Source organism: Salmo salar, chromosome ssa19 (assembly GCF_905237065.1).
Source record: "Salmo salar chromosome ssa19, Ssal_v3.1, whole genome shotgun sequence".
Lineage (NCBI taxonomy): Eukaryota > Metazoa > Chordata > Actinopteri > Salmoniformes > Salmonidae > Salmo > Salmo salar.
Window position 1 is genome coordinate 77,922,500 of NC_059460.1, and position 23,802 is coordinate 77,946,301.

The following is a 23,802-nucleotide window of genomic DNA, read 5'->3' on the forward strand; positions in this document are numbered from 1 at the left end:
TAGGGCTCAGGTCCTCCGAGAGAAAGACAGAAAGAGAGAAAGAGAGAATTAGAGAGAGCATATTTAAATTCACACAGGACACATGGTTTAACAGATACATTCACATATGACAAGTATCTCACATAAGCATATTATGCAAATAAAACATCTTGATTATCTACGTTACCCAACTAATTCTGATTCATCCGCCACACGTTCGTGTCAGCATGCATACATCTGGACCGCCACAGGAGTTGTTAGAGCGCGATGGGACAAGGACATCCCTGCGGGCCAAACCCTCCCCTAACCCGGACGACGCTGGGCCAATTGTGCGCCACCCCATGGGTTTCCCAGGCGCGGCCAGCTGCGACAGAGCCTGGACTCAAACCAGGATCTCTAGCAGCACAGCTAGCAACTGCGACACAGTGCTTTAAACCACTTTGCCACACAGGAGGCCCCCAAAAGGCTTCTTAACTTCTTCTACCAGCATAAGACTGCTGAACAGCTAATCAAATGGCTACCCGGACTATTTGCATTGACCTCCCCCCCCCCTTTTTTAATGCTCTTGATTATTATCTATGCATAGTCACTTTACCCCGACCTACATGTACATATTAACTCAATTACCTCGACTAACCTGTAAACTGTATCATATTCTCCCCCTGGAAATCATGGTTAAGGTCAAATATATAAATATGCTTAACATTATATGAATCACTCTAAACTGAACCTGAACTTTATTCTTCTTAAATATTCCCATTACATGTCTATTTTTCATGTGTGTATTGTTGGGAGTTATTATGTCCGTTTTTATTTGGAGTGTTGATGAAGAGACACAAATGAGGCTGCATTTGAGGTTGTTCATTAATTGCACTGTAATAAAACCCACCTGCTGGGTAAAGTACGTCCTCAGCTCCTGGGTCTCCTTCTCCCAGAAGGCCTTGGGCAGGTCGAAGAGGGTTTTGTGTAGAAGGGATACAGCTTTTTGTCAGAACTGACTTTTCCTAGCAAATGTAGGAAATCTTGTGCAGCAGGTTGGGAGAATTAACGTAGCAGGTTAGAATAATTAGATTAAGGTAAGAAAAAGGGTTAGAGTTAGCTAAAATAAAACATAAAATCAACTTAAGAACGTCAATTTGACAAAAGCTGTATCCCCTCTAGACATTACCGTCAAGGAGGTACACCTTGTCCTGCAGGTCGATGGCTCCCTCCTGTGGCTCCCAGCCCACCATGCTCTTCTTGACAGATAGAAGTGACTTAATGAAAGAGGAAGTGGGTGCAGGAGAAATTGAGGAGTGTGTGATAATCCATCAGCAACAACTACAGTCACTCTGTTTCTGACAAAGTCTGTTTTTCATGTTGAAAGATGATGTGACAACCGGGTATCTTTTATTGAAATCAAATTTAACTAATCAAGTTGGTTGGAAGCAAGTTGGATGGATTTTGCTTTATGATTTAGCTTCATTTAAAAATGTGTACATTTTCATGTAGATTATGTGTTTTGAAATGGTGAAACAACAAGTTATTGAGTGTAAGGGGGCAATTACTTTTTCACAGAGGGGAATTGGGTGTTGCATAACTTTTTCTCAGGTTCCTTTGATCTAATATTAGGTTTTGGTTGAACATCTGATAAAATTCAGTATAAAAGGACCAGATGACAGTAAAGTTAGTAGTCTATAAAGAAAATACTTTAATATCTTTACATGTTTTTTTATTTTGTTTTTATGTTCAGGACACATAAAAAGCATGAGCTGGAGCACACACAGAAAAAAATACTTAGTGTAGAGGTTCTGACTAACGGTGTCAAGGGTACTTAGGGCAGGAGGAAGGAGTAGAGTCAAATGCAGGAGATATCGTCCAGTAGCTCGAAGTTTATTCACACCCAAACACTAGGTGATCAAAAGGCACTGGGAGTGCACAATACCCAAAAGGGAAACAGGTAATCCACAAAGGGAAAATCACGCACGGGGCGCAGCCCGGCGAGAAAATAAATCCTCCAATATAAAAACGATAGAGAAGAACGGCCACAGCGTAAACCCGCTGACAAACAAACAATCTCGCACAACACACAACCCCAAAGGAACAAACTAAATACCCCCCCACTAATGACAGAAATGACAACAGGTGCGGACCTAGACAGACAAAACACAATGAACACAGAAACACAGATCGGCGGCAGCTAGTAGACCGGCGACGACGACCGGCGAGCGCCGCCCGGCCGAGGAGGGGCACCATTTTCTGTGGATACTGTGACAAACGGGGAATACACTGTAAGCTATAAAAACAAAGAGAGTTGCACACTCTATATACTGTATGTAAATTCTACATCTATCTATATCTGTATTATTCTTAATGTTGTGCCATATTGAATGTGCCAATGCTTCTACCTTGAATAGCCAGCCGCACTTCCTTTGACTTCCCACAGCCGTGACTATTTCTTGCTACACAGTAATACAGTCCTCCATCACGAAAACGTGGTTAAATTAACAGTATTGCACTTTTCATATAGCCTTATTATGGCCAGCTAATAGCATAACCACCAATGGAACAACATTACAGACTAAACGTTCTGTCACGCCCTGACCATAGAGAGCCATTGTTTCTGGTGAAGTGGTTCAGAGCGTGACTGGGGGGTGATCTAGTTTATTTATTTCTATGTGGGGTTCTAGAATTTATTTTCTATGTTGGTGATTTGTATGATTTCCAATTAGAGGCAGCTTGTAATCGTTGTCTCTAATTGGGGATCATACTTAAGTAGCATTTTTTTCCATGTGGGTTATGGGGTATTATTTTGAGTTAGTGCCTGTTGCACTGCTGTCGTCACGGTTTGTTGTTTGTGTATAGTTTATTGTTTGTCTTGCTAAGTTTCACATAATAATAAAGATGTGGACCGATTCTTACGCTGCGCCTTGGTCCATTTCTACAAACGCTCGTGACAGAATACCCCATCAAACCAGGACCAAGCAGCGTGACCAGATGAAGGAGTCCTGGACTTGGGAGGAAAGCCAGTAGTGGAGGACATCCTGGACGTGGGATGAAATCATGGCAGGAGACAGAAGCCTGCCATGGAACCAGGCGGAGGCAGCGAAGGAACATCAGCGACGACTCCGGGGTTTGCAACCATGACAGAAGCCCGAGAGTCAGCCCGAAAAAGTTTTTGGGTGGGGCACATGGAGTGGTCGGCGAGGCCTAGGGGCGAGCTGGAGAGAGAAGAGGAATATTGGGAGAGATTGAGTGAGGAGTATTGTGAGATGGTTGAGGGGAGTTATGAGGTAGTGTGGATGGTTTGGTGTCTGGAGCAAGACAGTCGCCGTGAGGAACGTGGGACTCGTCGGGCACCATGTTTTGCGGAGATACGCAATGTGTCTCCAGTGCGCATCCACAGCCTGGTGCGTTCTGTGCCAGCTCCTCGCACTTGCCGTGCGACAGGTTGGGTTGTGCTGGCTCAGTGCTCCTGGTCTCCAGTACGTCTCCTCGGTCCACGATATCCTGCGCCAGCTCTACGCACTGTCTCCAGTGCGCATCCACAGCCCAGTGCGTCCTGTGCCAGTGCCCTGCACTTGCCGGGCTAAAGTGAGCATCCAGCCAGGATAGGTTGTGCTGGCTCAGTGCTCCTGGTCTCCAGTACGTCTCCTCGGTCCACGATATCCTGCGCCAGCTCTACGCACTGTCTCCAGTGCGCATCCACAGCCCAGTGCGTCCTGTGCCAGTGCCCTGCACTTGCCGGGCTAAAGTGAGCATCCAGCCAGGACAGGTTGTGCTGGCTCAGTGCTCCTGGTCTCCAGTACGTCTCCTCGGTCCACGATATCCTGCGCCAGCTCTACGCACTGTCTCCAGTGCGCATCCACAGCCCAGTGCGTCCTGTGCCCTGCACTTGCCGGGCTAAAGTGAGCATCCAGCCAGGATGGGTTGTGCCAGCTCTACGCTCCAGACCTCCAGTGCGCCTCCACAGTCCAGTATATCCTGCACCGGTTCTACGCACCAGGTTTCCAGTGCGCCTTCACAGCCCAGTACGTCCTGTGCCTGCTCCTTGCACTCGACCTGAAGTGCGTGTCTCCAGTCTGGCGCCACCTGTGCCAGTTCTACACACTAGGTCTCCAGTACGCCTTCACAGTCCAGTGCGTCCTGTTCCAGCTCCAGGCCTCCTGTGCGTCTCCCCAGCCCGGTACGTCCTGTGCCAGCTCCACGCACCAGGCCTCCAGCGACGGTCGGCAGTCCAGAGCCTTCAGCGACGGTCGGCAGTCCAGAGCGACGGTCGGCAGTCCCCAGTCCAGAGCTTCCAGCGGCAGTCCCCAGTCCGAAACCTCCAGAGACGGTCCACGGTCCGGAACCTCCAGCTCCAAGGCCAGAGTCTTATTCTGCGTTGGTGTCCAGTCCAGGCACAGTGTCCAGTCCCGCTCCATGGCGGGAGTCTTCCTCTGCACCGAGATCCAGTCACCGAGATCCAGTCCAGGCACAGTGTCCAGCCTGGGTCCATGGCTGGGTCCGAGGGATGAGCGGGTACTTCGGTCCGCACCAGAGCTGCCTCCGATGCCGGGGGATCCGTGGGATGAGAGGGTTCTTCATCCTGCACCAGAGCTTACACTGGACCCCCCCCCTCCACAACCCTCCCTTTTGGTTTCAGGTTTTGCGGCCTTTTGGGGGAGGTGGGTACTGTCACGCCCTGACCATAGAGAGCCATTGTTTCTCTATGGTGAAGTGGTTCAGGGTGTGACTGGGGGGTGATGTAGTTTATTTATTTCTGTGTGGGGTTCTAGGTTTTATTTTCTATGTTGGAGATTTGCATTATTCCCAATTAGAGGCAGCTGTTAATTGTTGTCTCTAATTGGGGATCATACTTAAGTAGCATTTTTTCCATGTAGGTTATGGGGTATTATTTTGAGTTTGTGCCTGTTGCACCTCTGTCGTAGCGGTTTGTTTGTGTATAGTTTATTGTTTGTCTTGCTAAGTTTCACATAATAATAATAATAATAAAGATGTGGAACGATACTCAAGCTGCGCCTTGGTCCGTTTCTACAAAACGCTCGTGACACGTTCAAATCCTTTTGCTGCAGGATTATTTCGCTGCAACCATACTGGATAATTAAGATCTTACATCTGTACATCTACAGTATATGTTTAATTTGTAATATTAGACAATGTGCAAAATGTTTCCTCTTTTAGGAACTTGACCATAATATGTGTTTTATTTACAGGGCAAGAAGAGCCTGTTAACCCAAAGGTTTTTGAGATTGTAGGAAAAACCGTTGGGTTGCTTTTCCTTTTCAGCCTGATCGTATTCTTTGCATGGTAAAAAGATATTCCCATCCTCAATGCAAACATATTTATCATGCTGTTTGTGCTTTTGTATGTGAAAACCTAAATGATGTCAAAATACCTTTTATTCTTGTCTTCCAGGAGGAGGAGAACATCTAGACTCCCCAGTGGGTTTGACATGACAGACCGTTCACAGGGACAGGTGGGAATGTTAGACTCAACTTTTAAAACCCATCTAGAATGTGCATTTAAGGAAGAATTGAATGAATACTGTGTTGTGTAACTATGAAGTCATTATTCTTCTGAAGTGTCGGTCCTGACACCTTTTCCTTTCTCTGTTCTCTCCACAGAACTCCCCAGTTGGGACAGTATGCTCCAACCAGGCCAGGGTCAGGAGTGGGAACCAGGAACCACCCCATATCAACCTTGATGGGCTTTATGCCAACGGGAATTAAGTGTTTTATGTACAGTATATCATTGTGTATCTGTTTTCTGTTGGTGCGTTTGTTACATTTATAATTGTGTGCTCTTTGATTATCTGCATTTTTGGACCTTTATTTTGGACCATTTATTTTGAATGTTGCGTTCAGAGCATCCGTTTAATGGGTTCCAGTATAAAGGAACTGCTGAGTTCAACTAGCCTACTGAAGGCAGTAAGACCTGAAAATGACTGTCTAGGAATGATCAACAACCAACTTGATAGATCTTGATGAATTTTTAAAAAGAATTATGTGCAAATATTGTACAATCCAGGTGTGCAAAGCTCTTAGACTTACCCTGAAAGACTCACAGCTGTAACATACATTGACTCAGGGGTGTGAATAATTATGTGAATGAGATATTTCTGTATTTAATTTTCAATAAATCTGCAAACATTTCTAAACATATTTTCACTTTGCTATTATGGGTTATTTTGTGTAAATGGATGAAAAAACAAATCTATTTAATTGTTTTATTCAGGCATTAACACAACAAAATGTGGAATAAGTCAAGAGGTATGAATACTTTCTGAAGGCACTGAGTATACCAAACATTAGGAACATCTTCACCATAGTAATACCTTCAGAACAGCCTTAATTCATCAGGGCATGGACTTTACAAGGTGTCTAAAGCATTCTACAGGGAAGCTGGCCCATGTTGACTCCAATGCTTCACACAGTGTCAAGTTGGCTGGATGTCTTTTGGGTGGTGGACCATTCTTGATGCACACCGGAAACTGTTAAATGTGAAAAAACCCAGCAGTGTTGCAGTTCTTGATCAGTTCGCCTACCATACCCTATTCCAGGGGCGGAAATCCCAGGGGGGACGGGGGGGGGACACGACCCCCCCATCCTGGGAAAAATATGATTTGTCCCCCCCAATATATCACTGAAACATAACTATGTAATTTAAATAATATTAATAATACGCAATGAAAGCAATTGTGCTGATTATAGACACTTAATAGCGCGTTTTTAAGTTTCAAAAGATTGCAACCCCCCCACCCTTTGCCTCACAATGGTTTGATCCACTGCCAGTTCCTTAGCTTGCTAGGTAACAGAGAGGTCGTATCTACTGTCTGAAAGGCACTCAATGCACGTAACTGACGTGAGGTTAATCCAGTCAATCGCACACACACACTAGCTGAATATGCAGAGCTAGCGCGCAAATATTAACTATTAGGCTAGCTAGTACCTATTCCATTTATGTGGCGTCGTCAAAGATGGAATCAGCATGCAGATGATGTAAGTTAGTGCTTCAAAGTCCCTGTGATAAGGTTGCGATAAACTGAAATCCAAACTGAACAGAACTACACTCTCTTCTACCATTGTCTTAAATATATTTAATGGTCTCGTTGCAAAAGCTAAATTGTCGCAAGTGAAGTTTTATTTATTTATTTTATTTCACCTTTATTTAACCCGGGTAGCAATGATTATAGCAAACACCACTGAAACGGAATTGGTGCTCGCTAGCTTTGCAAATTCAGCTATTGTTGGAAGCCAGCCAATATGAAACATACTATTAAAATTACAAAAGGTTGCAGCATATGTTGTGTAAATGGTGAACTCATACAGCTGTCAACTCTTGTCATTTTAATCTGTTTCACATTTGCTAGCTACCTTTTAGATCGAAGCCCAAATAGAATGATAGAAGATGATAGAAGCCCATCTCCTACTGTAAATAACCTACACACTGTGTGTGTAGCCAGCCAGGTAGAAAATGGCAGAAAAATAAAAGACGGACATCAGAGTATTTTTCAGTACACCAAAACGCATAGTAAGAACCCTAGTAGCCTAATATCTCAAAGACTAGTTGATAAAATGTTCATAAGAAAGAAATGAAATTCTAATGGAAATGTTTCACAATGATGACATTAGGCAGAGCAGGCAACAGATGGCACACAGACAGCAGAGTTGGGGACAGATATGCAGGGACAGACTGACAGAGACAGGGAGTCTCAGGTAAGTTTGTTGAGTCTTTGTTTGGCAACATTATGAAAGGTTCTCAATTTTTTTGACTTGTAAAATAGGAACATAATTGGAAAATGCCATGGATACCCCCACTCTCAACTTAAACTGGTGACTGAACTAAGATTTGTTAAAGGCAATGGTATTGCTGTTGTGATTAGTTGTGTAGTTTTGGGTACCGGTAGTTAGGAGTACGGCAAACACCTTATTTCTTTGGTTCCTCAATATACATTTACCACATTACAATGTAGGCTATGTTTTACAGCACTACTTTTGGTGTCCCCCTCAGGAACTGCTCTTGAGAAAATTTCATGTAATTGTTCCCTCCAAAGTTGATATCAGATTTTCGCCAATGCCCCATTCAAAGGCACTTAAATCTTTCGTCTTGCCTATTCACCCTCAATGTCATACATACACAATCCATGTCTCTATCTCAAGGCTTAAACACCCATCTTTAACCTGTCTCCTCCCCCTCATCTACAATGATTGAAGTGGATTTAACAAGTGAGCTCTGAGAGGCGCTCAGTCCCAAAAAGACTCAAAGCTATAATCACTGCCAAAGGTGATTCTAACATGTATTGATTCAGGGGTGTGAGTACATATATGATTCAGATATTTTTGTATTTCATTTTCCATAAATCTGCAAAAATTTCTAAAAACATATTTTCACTTTGTAATTATGGGTATATGAATACCTTCAGAAGGCAATGTATACTTGTATGCAAGATGTCAGTAAGACACCGCTAGACATTGGTTCTGCTCTATCGGGACGGCAGGTAGCCTAGTGGTTAGAGCGTTGGGCCAGTAATCGTAAAGGTTGCTAGATCAAATTCCCAAGTTGTCAAGGTAAAAATATATCGTTCTTCCTCCGAACAAGGCAGTGTTCCTAGGCCATCATTATAAATAAGAATTTGTTCATAACTGACTTGCCTAGTTAAATAAATAAAAATATGACCTAATACCAACTCACATATCCATTGATAGTGAGTGGCAGCCTAAACTGCATCATTTCATTGTATTTTAATACATTTTACCCACAGATAGGCAAAGCAGTTTCCACAAATCTGAAATGAGAATGTTAGTCCCTTTTTTGTCAGTCCCACCATATCCCCATCCCCACCGTATTGCAGCATCAGCGTAGTATAATGTCCAATAGTCAATACTTTCTCTCTTCTCTCTCTGAATCATCTGGTCCCTCCACCTCTCAAATCCTGACCCTGTCCTCCAGAGCCTTCAGCTCTCCCTCCACCTGCTGGGTAAAGTACACCCTCAGCTCCTGGGTCTCCTTCTCCCAGAAGACCTTGGGCAGGTCGAAGATGGTTTTGTCTAGAAGGGATACAGCTTTTGTCAAAATGTAGTTTTCTACCAAGTTTAGCAGAATTTATGCAGCAGGTTAGGATAATTAACGTATCAGGTTATGATTTAGATGAAAGCACGGAAAAGGGTTAGGATTAGCTAAAATGCTAAAAGAATACAACTTCAATTTGACAAAAGATTTATCCCATCTAGAATTGACCGTCGTAGAGAGGGCCCATGTCTACCCTGCCACCCATGCCCTGCAGGTTGCTGGCTCTCTCCTGTTGCACATGGTACACACTCTATTCACTCCACTTCAATAAGATATTATTTTGGTAGCAGATTAGGAGCAGGGACAGATTACCGAACGGCCCCAGATAGCACATGATAGCAAAATGTGTAGAATTACAGGAAAATAGCTTTAAAACTGAAACCTTTTCTATCGACCTCATGGCAAAATGTGTTGAATATCAGGGAATTAGCTTTAAAACTGCAAATTTTGTCTCAGCCTCATTGCAAAATGTGTAGAATAGCATTATCAAATTGCAAATGTTCCTCTCTGCACCATGGCAAAATGTGTTGAAATGCAGAAAAGTATGCTCAGGGTCCCAAATGCGGTCGTCCAACCCTGGATAGGAGAGCATTTTCCCTAACCCTAACCCTTTTACCTAACCTTAACCTCAGTCTCCTAACATGCTGCGTTAATTCTCCTAACCTGATACATAAATTCTCATAAACTGCTACAAAAAAGTCAATTCCATATCAAAGTGGAGTGAAAAGAATGTCTCTGTGGCTTCCAGCCCACCAGGCTCCTCTTGGCAAATAGACTTCAAAGAGGAAGTTGGTGTAGGAGAAGTTGAGTGGTGTGTGAGAATCACTCAGATACAATTACACGTACTCTGTTTCATACCAAGTCTGTTTTTCATGTTGAAACATAATGTGACAACCATATGTTTTGTATCGAACTCAAATTAAACTTTTCTTTTTTTTAATTTGAATAAATTAGTTGTGGGTTTTGGTTCAAAATGTAACTAGATTTTTTAAATCCCACAGATACAGTGAGGGAAAAAAGTATTTGATCCCCTGCTGATTTTGTACGTTTGCCCACTGACAAAGAAATGATCAGTCTATAATTTAATGGTAGGTTTATTTGAACAGTGAGAGACAGAATAACAAAAAAAAAAAAAAAACAGCATGTCAAAAATGTTAGAAATTGATTTGCATTTTAATGAGGGAAATAAGTATTTGACCCCTCTGCAAAACATGACTTAGTACTTGGTGGCAATCACAGAGGTCAGACGTTTCTTGTTGTTGGCCACCAGGTTTGCACACATCTCAGGAGGGATTTTGTCCCACTCCTCTTTGCAGATCTTCTCCAAGTCATTAAGGTTTCGAGGCTGACGTTTGGCAACTCGACCCTTCAGCTCCCTCCACAGATTTTCTATGGGATTAAGGTCTGGAGACTGGCTCGGCCACTCCAGGACCTTAATGTGCGTCTTCTTGAGCCACTCCTTTGTTGCCTTGGCCGTGTGTTTTGGGTCATGCTGGAATACCCATCCACGACCCATTTTCAATGCCCTGGCTGAGGGAAGGAGGTTCTCACCCAAGATTTGACAGTACATGGCCCCGTCCATCGTCCCTTTGATGCGGTGAAGTTGTCCTGTCCCCTTAGCAGAAAAACACCCCCAAAGCATAATGTTTCCACCTCCATGTTTGACGGTGGGGATGGTGTTCTTGGGGTCATGGGCAGCATTCCTCCTCCTCCAAACACGGCGAGTTGAGTTGATGCCTCAGTCCTTCACGGCGTAGTTTGTTACCAATTGTTTTCTTGGTGACTATGGTCCCAGCTGCCTTGAGATCATTGACAAGATCCTCCCATGTAGTTCTGGGCTGATTCCTCACTGTTCTCATGATCATTGCAACTCCACGAGGTGAGATCTTGCATGGAGCCCCAGGCCGAGGGAGAATGACAGTTCTTTTGTGTTTCTTCCATTTGCGAATAATCGCACCAACTGTTGTCACCTTCTCACCAAGCTGCTTGGCGACAGTCTTGTAGCCCATTCCAGCCTTGTGTAGGTCTACAATCTTGTCCCTGACATCCTTGGAGAGCTCTTTGGTCTTGGCCATGGTGGAGAGTTTGGAATCTGATTGATTGATTGCTTCTGTAGACAGGTGTCTTTTATACAGGTAACAAACTGAGATTAGGAGCACTCCCTTTAAGAGTGTGCTCCTAATCTATGCTCGTTACCTGCATAAAAGACACGTGGGAGACAGAAATCTTTCTGATTGAGAGGGGGTCAAATACTTATTTCCCTCATTAAAATGCAAATCAATTTATAACATTTTTGACATGCGTTTTTCTGGATATTTTTGTTGTTATTCTGTCTCTCACTGTTCAAATAAACCTACCATTAAAATTATAGACTGATCATTTCTTTGTCAGTGGGCAAACGTACAAAATCAGCAGGGGATCAAATACTTTTTCTCTCACTGTACTCCCATTCAAGCCTAGGAGATACGGGAGATGGAGATTATGCTGCCGAAAGTTCCTTTTAACAATTTATTGGGGGCAGACTTAGCGATTTTGAGACCCGATTCAAAATGCTGCTGACCTGTCCTACCCCGAGAAAGGGATATTAAATACCGTAGTATTCTTTTAAAATGATTTCTCATTCACCAATTAGGAAGTACTTCACTGATGAGATGTGAGATATGCCACATGAATTTCAAGTACATTAGTTTGTCAGTCCACACTATGGGTGTGACAGTCTCTACTGTAGACAGTTTACGATACCGTCTAAGGCAAGTATCTACCACACCTCGTTCCAAGGCATTTACATTTTTGTCTTGCCCAGTCACCATCTAAATGGCACACATACACAATCCATGTCTCAATTGTCTCAATGCTTAAAAAGCCTTCTTTAACCTGTCTCCTCCCTTCATCTACACTGATTGAAGGGGATTTAACAAGTGACATCAATAAGGGATCATATCTTTAACCGGCATGATGGCCCCGGACGGGATGGCCGCCGTTTTACTGGCTCCTAAACAACTGTGGTATTTTGTGTGTTTATTCGCATTGTTTGTAACTTATTTTGTACATAATGTTGCTGCTACCATCTCTTATGACCGAAAATAGCTTTTTGATATCAGAACAGCGATTACTCACTTTGAAATGGACAAAGATTTTTTCTTTAATGAGTCCAGAGCGAAGGATATACTGCTTTTTCGAGATCAGGCCCAAATCCCTGTCATTCACGGGGGGGCAGATATCGGGGTAAACGGCGGGAGTAACTATGACTCTCTTAAGGAATCGTTAACCCCAGACTCTAGGGGTTCCTACGTCTCTGAATGAGAAACTGTCGGAGATGGGTAGGTTCGAAGAGACGCTCCTGATGGGATAGGGTGGAGAGGTAGACCCTACTAGACCTTCTAGTAGGGTCTCCCCAAACCCTCTTCACGTGTAGCCTAGCAGGGGTGGATCGAGATGTTCCCGACAGGCCGCTGCGGGGAGCCCTCTAGTAGGGTTCCTCCAGCCCCTCCCTGTGGTATGCATGGCGGAGATGTTTCGGGCTTGCTCGCACAGGTGAGTGTGGGGAGGTAAGGGGGGGGGTCTTCTAGAGGACTTCCCCAACCCCTCCTCATGGTGCATGTGTGGGGGTCTCTTGGGGGACAGGACTGGAGGATAAGAATGAGGCTCTCTATGGAGACTATTCAGACCCTCCGGGTGGACTCCTGGGGAATCCGAACACATGTACCAAGGGTTGGTAACTAAAGGAATTGACGGGGTGCAAGTGACTACTTGTCCGAATCCTAGCCACTTGAAGACCAGGGATATGTTTAAGATTAAGAGCGAAGCCCAGAGTGTCCAAACTGGGGGATCAGTGGTAATAGCCACTCCATCTCCTGCCATGTCCCTAAGTGCAAGAGAGTGGTGGAGACCCGGGTGGATATGGGCAAGGCTCACCGTTGTGGACACTTTCCAGAGAGCTTTACTTCATCGAGAGGACTTACCCAACACAAAAGACATAGACACGTTGCTCACTACTGTCGAGAGAAGGAGGGGCAGATGACAGCAAACAAGAAGGGAAAAGAGGAGGCTGGAAAGTGGAGCAACTGGGAAGAGGAGGAGGTGTCAAGGCTGAGCAAAGCGATGGCTGGGATCACTAAGATAAATAAGCGAATCGCAGACAGCCTGGGTACTGGGAAAACCGCTGAACAGGTGAGGGAGAAAAGACGTGGAATGAGACTTGTGAAGATACGGAGTGACAAGCTCGAGGAAGCATGCGATGGGAGCGATCTTATCGAATTGCTGTCCAGACCGATGATACCATCAACACCCCCAGACACTATTCGTGGAATCCTCTGCGAGAAGATGGCTGGGGATGCTACCAAAGATGGTATCAAAATTGGAGCAGTCACATTGTCTCTTAGGAGGGTGGAGCAAGACCCGGCACTGCTCAACACGTCCGCCCTGGAGCTACAGAGGCTGCTGAGGACAGGATCGGAAGCCCGTGGTCGGCCAATCTCGAGGGGAGAACCCAAGTCAACATTGCCAAATGAAAGAAGGAAAAGCGTGAGGACATCTGGGTATAGGAGAAGGCAGGAGCTGTATAAAAACAACCAACCCAAACTCGCGAAACTCATTCTAGATGGCAACGAAGAAAACAAAGATAATACCCCGTCACTAGAGGTTGCGATGGCGTTTAAGAGACAATGGGAAGTGACGGAGGTTTACCATGGACTTGGACAGTTCTGTACAAAGAGGGGTGCGGATGACGTCAGCTTTCGAACGCTGATCTCGGCGACTGAAGTGAGCGACAACCTTGGGGCAATTAAAAACAATACAGCAGCCGGGCCAGATGGGATAACGAAATCGGCACTGCTTGAATGGGATCCCACTGGTGCGAAACTGGCCGAAACCTTTTCTATATGGTTGACAAAGGGCACCCTGCTGAGGCCCTTCAAGGAGTGCAGAACAACTTTGATACCCAAGACTAGTGACCCGGTAGCACTCACCCAGATGGCTGGGTGGAGGCCTCTCACTATCGGGTCGGTGGTACTGAGGCTATATTCTCGCATTCTGACACACAGGCTGGCGCGGGCGTGTCCCATTAACCCGCGCCAGAGAGGATTTGTTTCCTCACCTGGGTGCTCGGAAAACTTGATGATCTTGGGAGATCTAATCAAGAGAAGCAGGGTGGAAGGCGAGACACTGGCCGTGGTATTGGTTGACTTTGTGCGTGCATTTGACTCAGTGAGCCATCAGCACATCTTGGAGGTGTTAAGGCAGAGAGGGCTTGATGAACATATCATTGGAATCGTAGGTAACTCGTACACCGATGTGACGACCGCAATCAAGGTCAATGGGGAGCAGTCCCCTCCCATTGACGTGAAGGTGGGGGTCAAACAGGGAGAGCCAATGTCTCCGTTGTTGTTTAATCTGGCCCTCGACCCAATGATTGACACCCTCGAACGTTACGGCTTGGGGTACAAAATGGAAGATCGTCAGATCACAACCCTGGCCTTTGCTGATGATCTGGTCCTCGTGGGAGGGCATGGCTCGCAACATTCTGATTCTGGAAGAATTTTGCCCACTGACTGGACTGAGAATTCAGCCCAGGAAATGCAACGGTTTTCTCATTAAAAAGATCCGGAGAGCGAGATCGGTTAACCTCTGTAAACCTTGGATAATGTGTGGAGAAGAACTGCACATGGTCGGGGCAGAGGAATCGGTGACGTATCTGGGTCTGAAGGTGAGTCCGTGGTATGGCATTATGGCACCAGAACCTGTCGAACGACTCCGTAACTGGATAAAGTCGATTGGGTGGTCATCGCTGAAACCTTCGCAAAAGGTGAGGATGTTGAATGCCTATGCAATTCCGAGGATGGTGTATCAGGCGGATCACGGCGGGCTAGGGCCAAGAATCCTAAAAGTACTCGATGGGATGATCAGGAGCGCGGTAAAGAGGTGGCTTCACCTTCCGCAGTGCACCTGTGACGGGCTGCTATACTCAAGATGCCAGGACGGTGGGCTGGGCATAGTAAAGCTAGCTTGTCAAATTCCACCTTCCGCCTGTGGCACTCCGAGGATGCCATTACGCGGTTAGCAACCCGCAGGCGGTCAAACGAAAAGAGTACACTGAGATGTGGCTGAGAGCCGGTGGGGATGAGGCAAGTGTGCCTCCCCTGGGTGAAATATTGGAGGGATCTGCACAAGGTGAAGACCCTACTGACTCAGTGAGGCCAAAACACCCAGTAAACTCGAACTGGAGGCGAGCAGAGTTGCTAAGATGGCAGGGTCTGACATCGCAAGGAGCTGGTATACAGGCCTTTGGGAGAGATGGAGACAGCAATCACTGGTTGGCAAAGCCGGAAGCATGGGGATTCAAAGAGCGCCACTATATCGCAAGTCTCCAACTAAGGGCAAACGTATATCCGACTTGTAAAGCGTTGTCAAGAGGAAGGACAGGTCTACCAAAAGACTGTCGGCACTGTCTGTCTGAGAACGAAACTTGCTCGCACATTCTCGGACAGTGTCCCGCAGTGAAAGAGAGTCGTATTAAGCGGCATCATAAGCTGTGCGAGCTGTTAGCAAATGAAGCCAAAAGAGCCAGATGGAAAGTCATCAGGGAAATGTGCTGTAGGACCCGTGCTGGGGCACTGCGGCACCCAGACCTGGTGTTCATGAAAAATGGTATCGCTCTAGTGGTGGATGCTACTGTGCGTTACGAGATGGACTATGATACGCTCATGGTCGCAGCTGCCGAGAAAGTCGCTCGTTACACCCCAGTTGTACCGTTCGTTATGACTGAAAGTGAAGAAAGTCAAAGTGTTTGGCTTTCCATTGGGAGCTTGAGGCAAGTGGATGGCAGGCAACAGCTGGCTGTTACATGCCTTGGGTGTAAATGGTGGTAGGAGAAGACAGCTGGCAAAGCTGTTTAGCAGGAGGGCGCTCTTGTACTCCTTAGATGTTCTTAGGGACTTCTACAGGGCGGAGGGAGAGACGGTGAACTCGGATGACGAGAGCGAGTGATCATCCCTAGGCCCGATATGTGGATATCGGGGAGTGCCTACTATGAGCTAGGGGCACTCTCACTGTCGACCCCGTATGACACCCGAGACCAAACCAGATTCCCAGACTTCACAATCAAAAACAACCCTAGCCGAGCTAGGAGATCCATGGACTTGGCCCATGGAGCGCCATGACGGTTGAAGTACCTCCACAGAGTGCTGGGGAGGTGGCGGCAATGTCGAGTCATGGTGTAAGGAGCGGATCCCCAACTTCGATTGGGAGAGAGAGCCAATGGATAGGTTGGGTTGCCTAGTACAACTGAGCTTACGATAAGAGGGTTAAAGGGGATGACTACAGGGAACAGGGTCTTCCCACCCTAAGAGCTGGGGCCTTGAGATAACACTTCCCATACCGGGATGGGGTGTGGATAGTCAGAAGGGCCAAATAGAAGGCGAATGAAAGTGAAGAGCGGTTGCTCACGAAGTTAAGTTAAGCCTGTAGCAGCAGGCACCGTGAAAGGCCAGAAGACGCCTGGATACGGTAGTGGATAAACCTGAGGGGCACAGGTTTAGAGGTAAGGACAAAGTGGGTCGGTTGGCTGGTTGAATTTATGAAGGCAGCAGGGCGAGCTGGGTTAAAAATAAATCGGGGTTCCTTGTGTAAATTCATCGCCGAGTGGGTAACCCGCCTCTACCATATGTTCAATTGGCCAACATACAATCACTGGAGAATAAACTGGATGAGCTCCGTACAAGACTATCCCACCAACAGGACATTAAAAACTGTACTTACGTTTCATAGAGTCGTGGCTGAACGACGACATGATAATATACAGTTTGGCTGTGTTTTCAGTCCATCGGCAAGACAGAACAGCTGCCTCCGGTAAGATAAGGGATGGCGGTCTGTATATATTTAACAGCTGGTGCGCACAATAAAATATTAAGGAAGTCTCAAGGTTCTGCTCACCTGAGGTAGAGTATCTCAAGCTGTAGACCACACTATTTACCAAGAGTGTTTTCATCTATACTTTTTGTAACAGTCTATTTACCACCACAATCCGATGCTGGAACTAAGATTGCACTCAGCGAGCTGTATAAAGCCATAAGCAAACAAGAAAATGATCATCCAGAGGTGGCGCTCCAAGAGGCCAGGGACTTCAATGCAGGGAAACTTAAATCCGTTTTACCTCATTCCACCAGCATAATACACGTGCAACCAGAAGGGAAAAAGCTCTAGACCACCTTTACACCACACACAGAGATGCGTACAAAGCTCTCCCTCACCCTCCATTTGGCAAATCTGACCAGAATTCTATCCTCCTGATTCATGCTTACAAGCAAAAACTAAAGCAGGAAGTACAAGTGACTCGCTCAATACGGAAGTGGTCAGATGATGCAGATGCTAAGCTACAGGACTGTTTTCGCTATGCCCTCAGACGAACCATCAAACAGGCAAAGCGTAAATACAGGACTAAGATTGAATCCTACTACACCGGCTCCGACGGATGAGGCAGGGCTTGCAAACTATTACAGACTACAAAGGGAAGCCCAGCGGCGAGCTCACACAAGCATACCAGATGAGCTAAATGACTTCTATGCGTGCTGCGAGGCAAGAAACACTGATGCATGCATGAGAGCACCAGCTGATCAGGGCGATTGTGTGATCACGCTCGCCGTAGCCGATGTGAGTAAGACCTTTAAACAGGTCAACATTGACAAGGCCGCAGGGCCAGACGAATTACCAGGATGTGTACTCCGAGCATACGCTGACCAACTGGCAAGTGTCTTCACTGACATTTTCAACCTGTCCCTGGCCGAGTCTGTAATACCTACATGTTTCAAGCAGACCACTGTTTTCCCTGTGCCCAAGAACACCAAGGTAACCTGCCTAAATGACTACCGACTCGTAGCACTCATGTCTGTAGCCAGGCTGGTCATGGCTCACAACAACACCATCATCCCAGAAACACTAGATCCACTCCAATTTGCATACCGCCCCAACAGATCCACAGATGATGCTATCTCTATTTCACTCAAAAATGCCCTTTCCTACTTGGACAACAAGAATACCTACGTGAGAATGCTATTCATTGACTACAGCTCAGCGTTCAATGTCGTAGTGCCCTCAAAGCTTATCACTAAGCTAAGGACCCTGGGACTAAACACCTCCCTCTGCAACTGGATCCTGGACTTCCTGATGAGCCGCACACCAGGTGGTAAGGTTAGGCAAAAACACATCTGCCTTTCTGATACTCAACACGAGGGTCCCTCAGGGGTCCGTGCTTAGTCCCCTCCTGTGCTCCTTGTTCACCCATGACTGCGCGGCTCCAACACCATCATTAAGTTTGCCGACGACACAACAGTGGTAGGCCTGATCACCGACAAAAATGAGACAGCCTACAGGGACGAGGTCAGAAACCCCTGCCTACATGTACCTCAATTACCTCGACTAACCTGTACCATATTCTCCCCTGTCATTGCAATGGTGAGAGGTTAACATGTCTTGGGGGTATGATATTTGCACGTCTATGAACAAAAGAAAAGTCGTTGATAAAGTTAATCATAAATAAACAAGGTTTAATACAAGTTGCAACAGGGAGACAACATCCAGCATAGAAGCAGAGACCATGTCTTACTGGCCTCTTGGAGACAGTCGCTTTATTTCTTTATCAGACCAACAAATGTTCTGTAAACACCAGCCTCTTGGAGACGGTCCCTTTATTAGGAAATCAAGGGACTAACAAATGTTCTGTAAACACCATCCTGAGAGGCTTGTAGGAAGTCAAAATAAAAGGCAGTGGCTTTGTTAATTATTACAGAATCAGTGTTCCACAGAATACAGTAATAATCAGTGTGTCCTCGGTCCTTGTACCTCCAGTCTGACGTCAATCCCTCTCAACAGTTAGGAGTTTAGAGATACTCTGAATGATCGGCTATGAAAAGCCAACTGACATTTACTCCTGAAGTGCTGACCTGTTGCACCCTCTACAACCACTGTGATTATTATTTGACCCTGCTGGTCATCTATGAACATTTGAACATCTTGGCCATGTTCTGTTATAATCTCCACCCAGCACAGCCAGAAGAGGACAGGCCACCCCTCATAGCCTGGTTCCTCTCTAGGTTTCTTCCTAGGTTCTGGCCTTTCTAGGGAGTTTTTCCTAGCCACCGTGCTTCTACAGCACTTTGCGTCGTCAGCTGATGTAAGAAGGGATTTATAAATACATTTGATTGAATTTGATTAATAATCCACAACATACAGCATTGAGTCTAGTGACCATCAACCCAAGTGTTACAAACAGCACACTGGAAATCATGTTACAGAAAGGTCAAATATATAAATATGCTGAACATTATATGAATCGCTCTAAAATGAATCTGAACTTTATTCATCTTAAATATTACCATTACTTATGAATGTTTCATTTATATATTTTGGGGAGTTGTCAGTTAGTGTTGATCAACAGACACAATTGAGGCTGAATTTGAGGTTGTTTATTAATTGCACTGTAATAAAAACCTTCACATTAAATCTCAGTGTTATTGGTCCAACACGTTACATATCTCATGTGTAAACATTAGAGCATAATCATTTTTATTGGAAACAATACAAAAGTGACAGAAAATTCTAATGAATCTTTCCCCCTGAGCCAACCAGATTTCCTCATCACGCTCCAAGCCAATGGCCATTCAGTAATCCCAGGGACTAGCGAGCAAATACAAATATATTGAGGTGTTAACATTGTTTAAAAATGTTTAAATGAATGTAGATATTTAAGCTTGTCCTGATTAGATATGATTATTTGGGCTAAAGCTTGTAAACATCCAATGCCTTTATACTTCATTGCAAGATGTCAGTAAGGTACTGCTAAACACTGATTCTGCTCCATCACCTAAAACCTACTGATATAGCCACTGACAGTGTGTGGTAGCATGAACTGCATTCGTCAGTGATGCAGTCGCATCATCTCATTGTATTTTCTTACAATTTAGAAACTTTGGTTTACATCTACCCACATATAAGCAAAGCAGTTTCCACAAAACTGAAATTAGCTTGTTAGTAATTTTTTGTCAGTCCCACCATATTGCAGCATCAGTGTAGTGTAATGTCCAATAGTCAATACTTTCTCTCTTCTCTCTCTGAATCATCTGGTCCCTCCACCTCTCAATTCCTGATCCTGTCCTCCAGAGCCTTCAGCTCTCCCTCCACCTGATGGGGGAGGTCGGCTCCCACCTGCTGTGTAAAGTACGCCCTCAGCTCCTGGGTCTCCTTCTCCCAGAAGGCCTTGGGCAGGTCGAAGAGGGCACCCATGTCCACCTTGCTGCCCAGTCCCTGCAGGTTGATGGCTCCCTCCAGTGGCACCCAGCCCACCATGCTCTTCTTGGCCGCCTCGTCCTCCCTCTCGCGGCTGCAGCGCTTGAAGATCCACTCCAGAACGCGGGCGTTGTCGCCGAAACCCGGCCAGAGGAAGGAGCCCGACGTGGGGTCCTTCCGGAACCAGTTGACATGGAAGATCTTGGGCAGGTGGGTGGCGCCCTTGCGGGTCTCCATGCTCAGCCAGTGGGCCAGGTAGTCACCGAAATTGTAGCCGAAGAAGGGGCGCATGGCGAAGGGGTCGTGCATGATAACCTTGCCTGGAGAGAAAAAACAACAACATTTTATTCAAAAAGGTAATTGAGGAATCAGGGAAAACAGTATACCATCATATCAGGTGATAATAACCTTAGAGGTTTTTACTGTGTACTCTATAGACAGCTCCTATCCACTTAAATGTTACATCTGGTTTTTATTTAACTAGACAAGTCAGTTTAGAACAAATTCTTATTTACAATGACAGCCTACATTGGCCAAACCCGGACGACGCTGGACCAATTGTGCACCGCCCTATGGGACTCCCAATCATGGCCGGTTATGATACAGCCTGGATTCGAACCAGGGTGTCTGTACTGACTCCTCTAGCACTGAGATGCAGTGTCATTGACCGCTGTTTCGGGAGCCCGAAACATTAATTAAATTATTGAATTAACTTTGATTTAATTATATGACAAGCTCTTTAATGTACCTTTGTACTCAGCAGCTGCTGTGGCCTCAGACCTCATAGAGGCTCCTACAAACACACCGTGGCGCCAGTTAAACGACTCGTACACCAGAGGGACTCCTGGGAAACAGAGGTCTTAGCAGAACAGTGTAACAATGTCCCAAAGCGACACATTGGATAAAAATGTCACATCAGTCATCATAGGGAATCATTTGTATTGTTCTCGTTACATTAACCAAACTGTATAATTTAAAACACTAGATGCTAGTATGAAAATATATAGTGGTAATCTTAGATGAGCTACTAAACCAATGTTTTAGTCATTGGATCAGTAGAGGCCACTCACCCTCTGGCCTCCTACCCCCAAAGATAATGGCATCGATGGGCACACCCTCGTCACTCTCCCACTGGGGGTCGATGATGGGGCACTGGGCCGCCGGGGTACAGAACCTGGAGTTGGGATGAGCACACGGGCCAGAGTCTCCTGTGAGGAAGAGAAAGAGGGTGAATATGATTGGAAAATATTATTACTGTTAGAAATGAATAGTATTAGAACATTAACATTTATATTACATTTTGATTTGATTGTATGCATATAAATCACTTAGAATGTAACACTAATAGAGACACCCACCAAGTTTGGTACTCACCAAACTCAGATTTACTATAAGAAAAATTGGATTACCTTTGCTGTTCTTCGTCAGAATGCACTCCCAGGACTTCTACTTCAACAACAAATGTTGGTTTGGTTCCAAATAATCCATAGTTATATCCAAATAGTGGCGTTTTGTTCGTGCGTTCAAGACACTATTCGAAGGGTGACGCGCCGGCGCATATCGTGACAAAGAAATTCAAAATATTCCATTACCGTACTTCGAATCATGTCAAACGCTGTTTAAAATCAATTTTTATCCGATTTTTCTCGTAAAATAGCGATAATATTCCGACCGGGAGTCATTGTTTTCGTTCAAAGACTGAAAAAGTAAAATGGACTCTTCACGTGCACGCGTGCGCCCGTCTCATTGTTCTCAGATCGACCACTTACCAAATGCGCTACTGTTTTTCAGCCAGTAACTGCAGAGTCATCATTCAACGTTCTGGCGCCTTCTGAGAGCCTATGGGAGCCTTAGAAAGTGTCACATTACAGCAGAGATCCTTTGTTTTGGATAGAGATGACAAAGGCCAAGAAATGGTCAGAGAGGGCGCTTCCTGTTTGGAATCTTCTCAGGTTTTGGCCTGCCATATGAGTTCTGTTATACTCACAGACACCATTCAAACAGTTTTAGAAACTTTAGGGTGTTTTCTATCCACATCAAACAATTATATTCATATTCTAGTTACTGGGCAGGAGTAGTAACCAGATTAAATCGGGTACGTTTTTTATCCGGCCGTGCAAATACTGCCCCCTATCACCAACAGGTTAAGAAGTAAATCTCCCTCGACTAAACCCACAAATTGGGGAAAACAAACATTATTTCCCATTGACCCCCATTGTAAAAGAGCCAACTTCATTGTTCAATGTACATGTAACCAGGTCAAAAAATCCTAACCTACGGTTCGCAATGCTCCCACGTAGGGAAATAAAGCCTGCGAGAAGAGTCCTGTGGCTACAGGTTATTCGGCGTGGGAAATGTGGGGAGCCAATGTCCAAGTAGACTACATGTTGCTATGGGTGTGGGAAACATTATCACTTTAAGACATTTCACTTGTTTTAGTCCATTTGTAACTCCACTCACTAGCTGTATAGTCTGTGTTGTTGGTCTTGTCTATGTTCCACTCACTAGCTGTATAGTCTGTTTGTGTTGTTGGTCTTGTCTATGTTCCACTCACTAGCTGTATAGTCTGTTTGTGTTGTTGGTCTTGTCTATGTTCCACTCACTAGCTGTATAGTCTGTTTGTGTTGTTGGTCTTGTCTATGTTCCACTCACTAGCTGTATAGTCTGTTTGTGTTGTTGGTCTTGTCTATGTTCCACTCACGTGGCTGCTAGTACCTCATGAAAAGGGGCATGAAGGAAGCCCTACAGTCAAGATTACATTATTCTAAGTAGTGAGAATGCTCAGGAGCAAGCAATGTTGAAAAGTAATCTTGTACTTCTCTTAAATGTAGTTTTGTAATTGACTAAAACAAGCAGATAACAAAAAAACTGCATTTAAAAAAGGTCAAGTATTTGCTGTGAGCCAACGGGGTAACTTAGGTAACCACAGGTTGTTTTCCCCACAGCCGGTCAGGGCCGTGACGTTCGACTGGGTGTATCAGAACCCAAAATACAGTAGAAGCTTGTCCAATGTTTGTAAACAAACTAAATGTAAACAAACACTGTATATAGCCTCAACACAAGGTTAAAACTACCATTTTATATATTTGATGGACAGTCCTTGCATACATAGCTCTTGCTTTGAATTTGAGAGTGGTTACATTTCTCCAGTTCCATCACTCAGCTTTTTACCAAAACATTGTTTCATTTAAAGATTCCGGCTTAAAGGGCTTGTTATTATTATTATTACTATTACTATGATAATAAAGAATTTGCATTGTGAAAAGTAATGTAAAATTGCCTATAATACCATTAATATTCCCAAGATATATTTTATTTGTATAAAAAAAAAAGATAATGAAAAGGACCACAGAACCAACCACATGTTGGGTCCCACTGCACTACAGTGAGTCAACTCTACCTGCTTTCCAGGATTTGCCGTGCCAGTCGGTCAGGGAGACCCCAGCAGCAGGGGGGTCCAGTCCCTCCCACCACACCCCTCCGTCGCTGGTCTCG

At 45.1% G+C, this 23,802-nt stretch overlaps 1 protein-coding gene and 2 long non-coding RNA genes across 5 annotated transcripts in view; 1 reads left to right on the forward strand and 2 right to left on the reverse strand.

Annotated features, from left to right (window-relative positions):
• The window catches only part of LOC123729037 (uncharacterized), a 48,708-nt gene extending 47,769 nt beyond the window's left edge, over window positions 1-939 (reverse strand). Inside the window, exon 1 of the long non-coding RNA XR_006760805.1 lies at window positions 869-939. This is a non-coding gene — a long non-coding RNA (uncharacterized lncRNA). The remainder of the gene's footprint in view (window positions 1-868) is intronic.
• Window positions 940-2,767: 1,828 nt separating this feature from the next.
• Window positions 2,768-6,044, forward strand: LOC106579623 (uncharacterized). Of its 2 annotated transcripts, XR_006760642.1 has the most exons (4): window positions 2,768-2,804; window positions 5,175-5,268; window positions 5,377-5,437; window positions 5,586-6,044. It is a non-coding gene; the product is annotated as an uncharacterized lncRNA (long non-coding RNA). The 2 variants fall into 2 exon arrangements; XR_001322695.2 differs by lacking the exon at window positions 2,768-2,804 and having other exon boundaries at window positions 5,017-5,268.
• Window positions 6,045-19,472: 13,428 nt separating this feature from the next.
• The window catches only part of pck2 (phosphoenolpyruvate carboxykinase 2 (mitochondrial)), a 14,794-nt gene continuing 10,464 nt past the window's right edge, over window positions 19,473-23,802 (reverse strand). The window contains exons 7-10 of one of the 2 annotated variants that reach the window (XM_014159684.2): window positions 23,708-23,802; window positions 21,378-21,515; window positions 21,056-21,166; window positions 19,473-20,627 (exon numbers count right to left, since the gene is read on the reverse strand). The exon at window positions 23,708-23,802 is cut by the window's right edge and continues 121 nt beyond it. In XM_014159684.2, coding sequence (XP_014015159.1) covers window positions 20,158-20,627; window positions 21,056-21,166; window positions 21,378-21,515; window positions 23,708-23,802 — 814 coding nt within the window. In that variant the 3' untranslated portion in view covers window positions 19,473-20,157. 2 annotated transcript variants of the gene reach the window in all.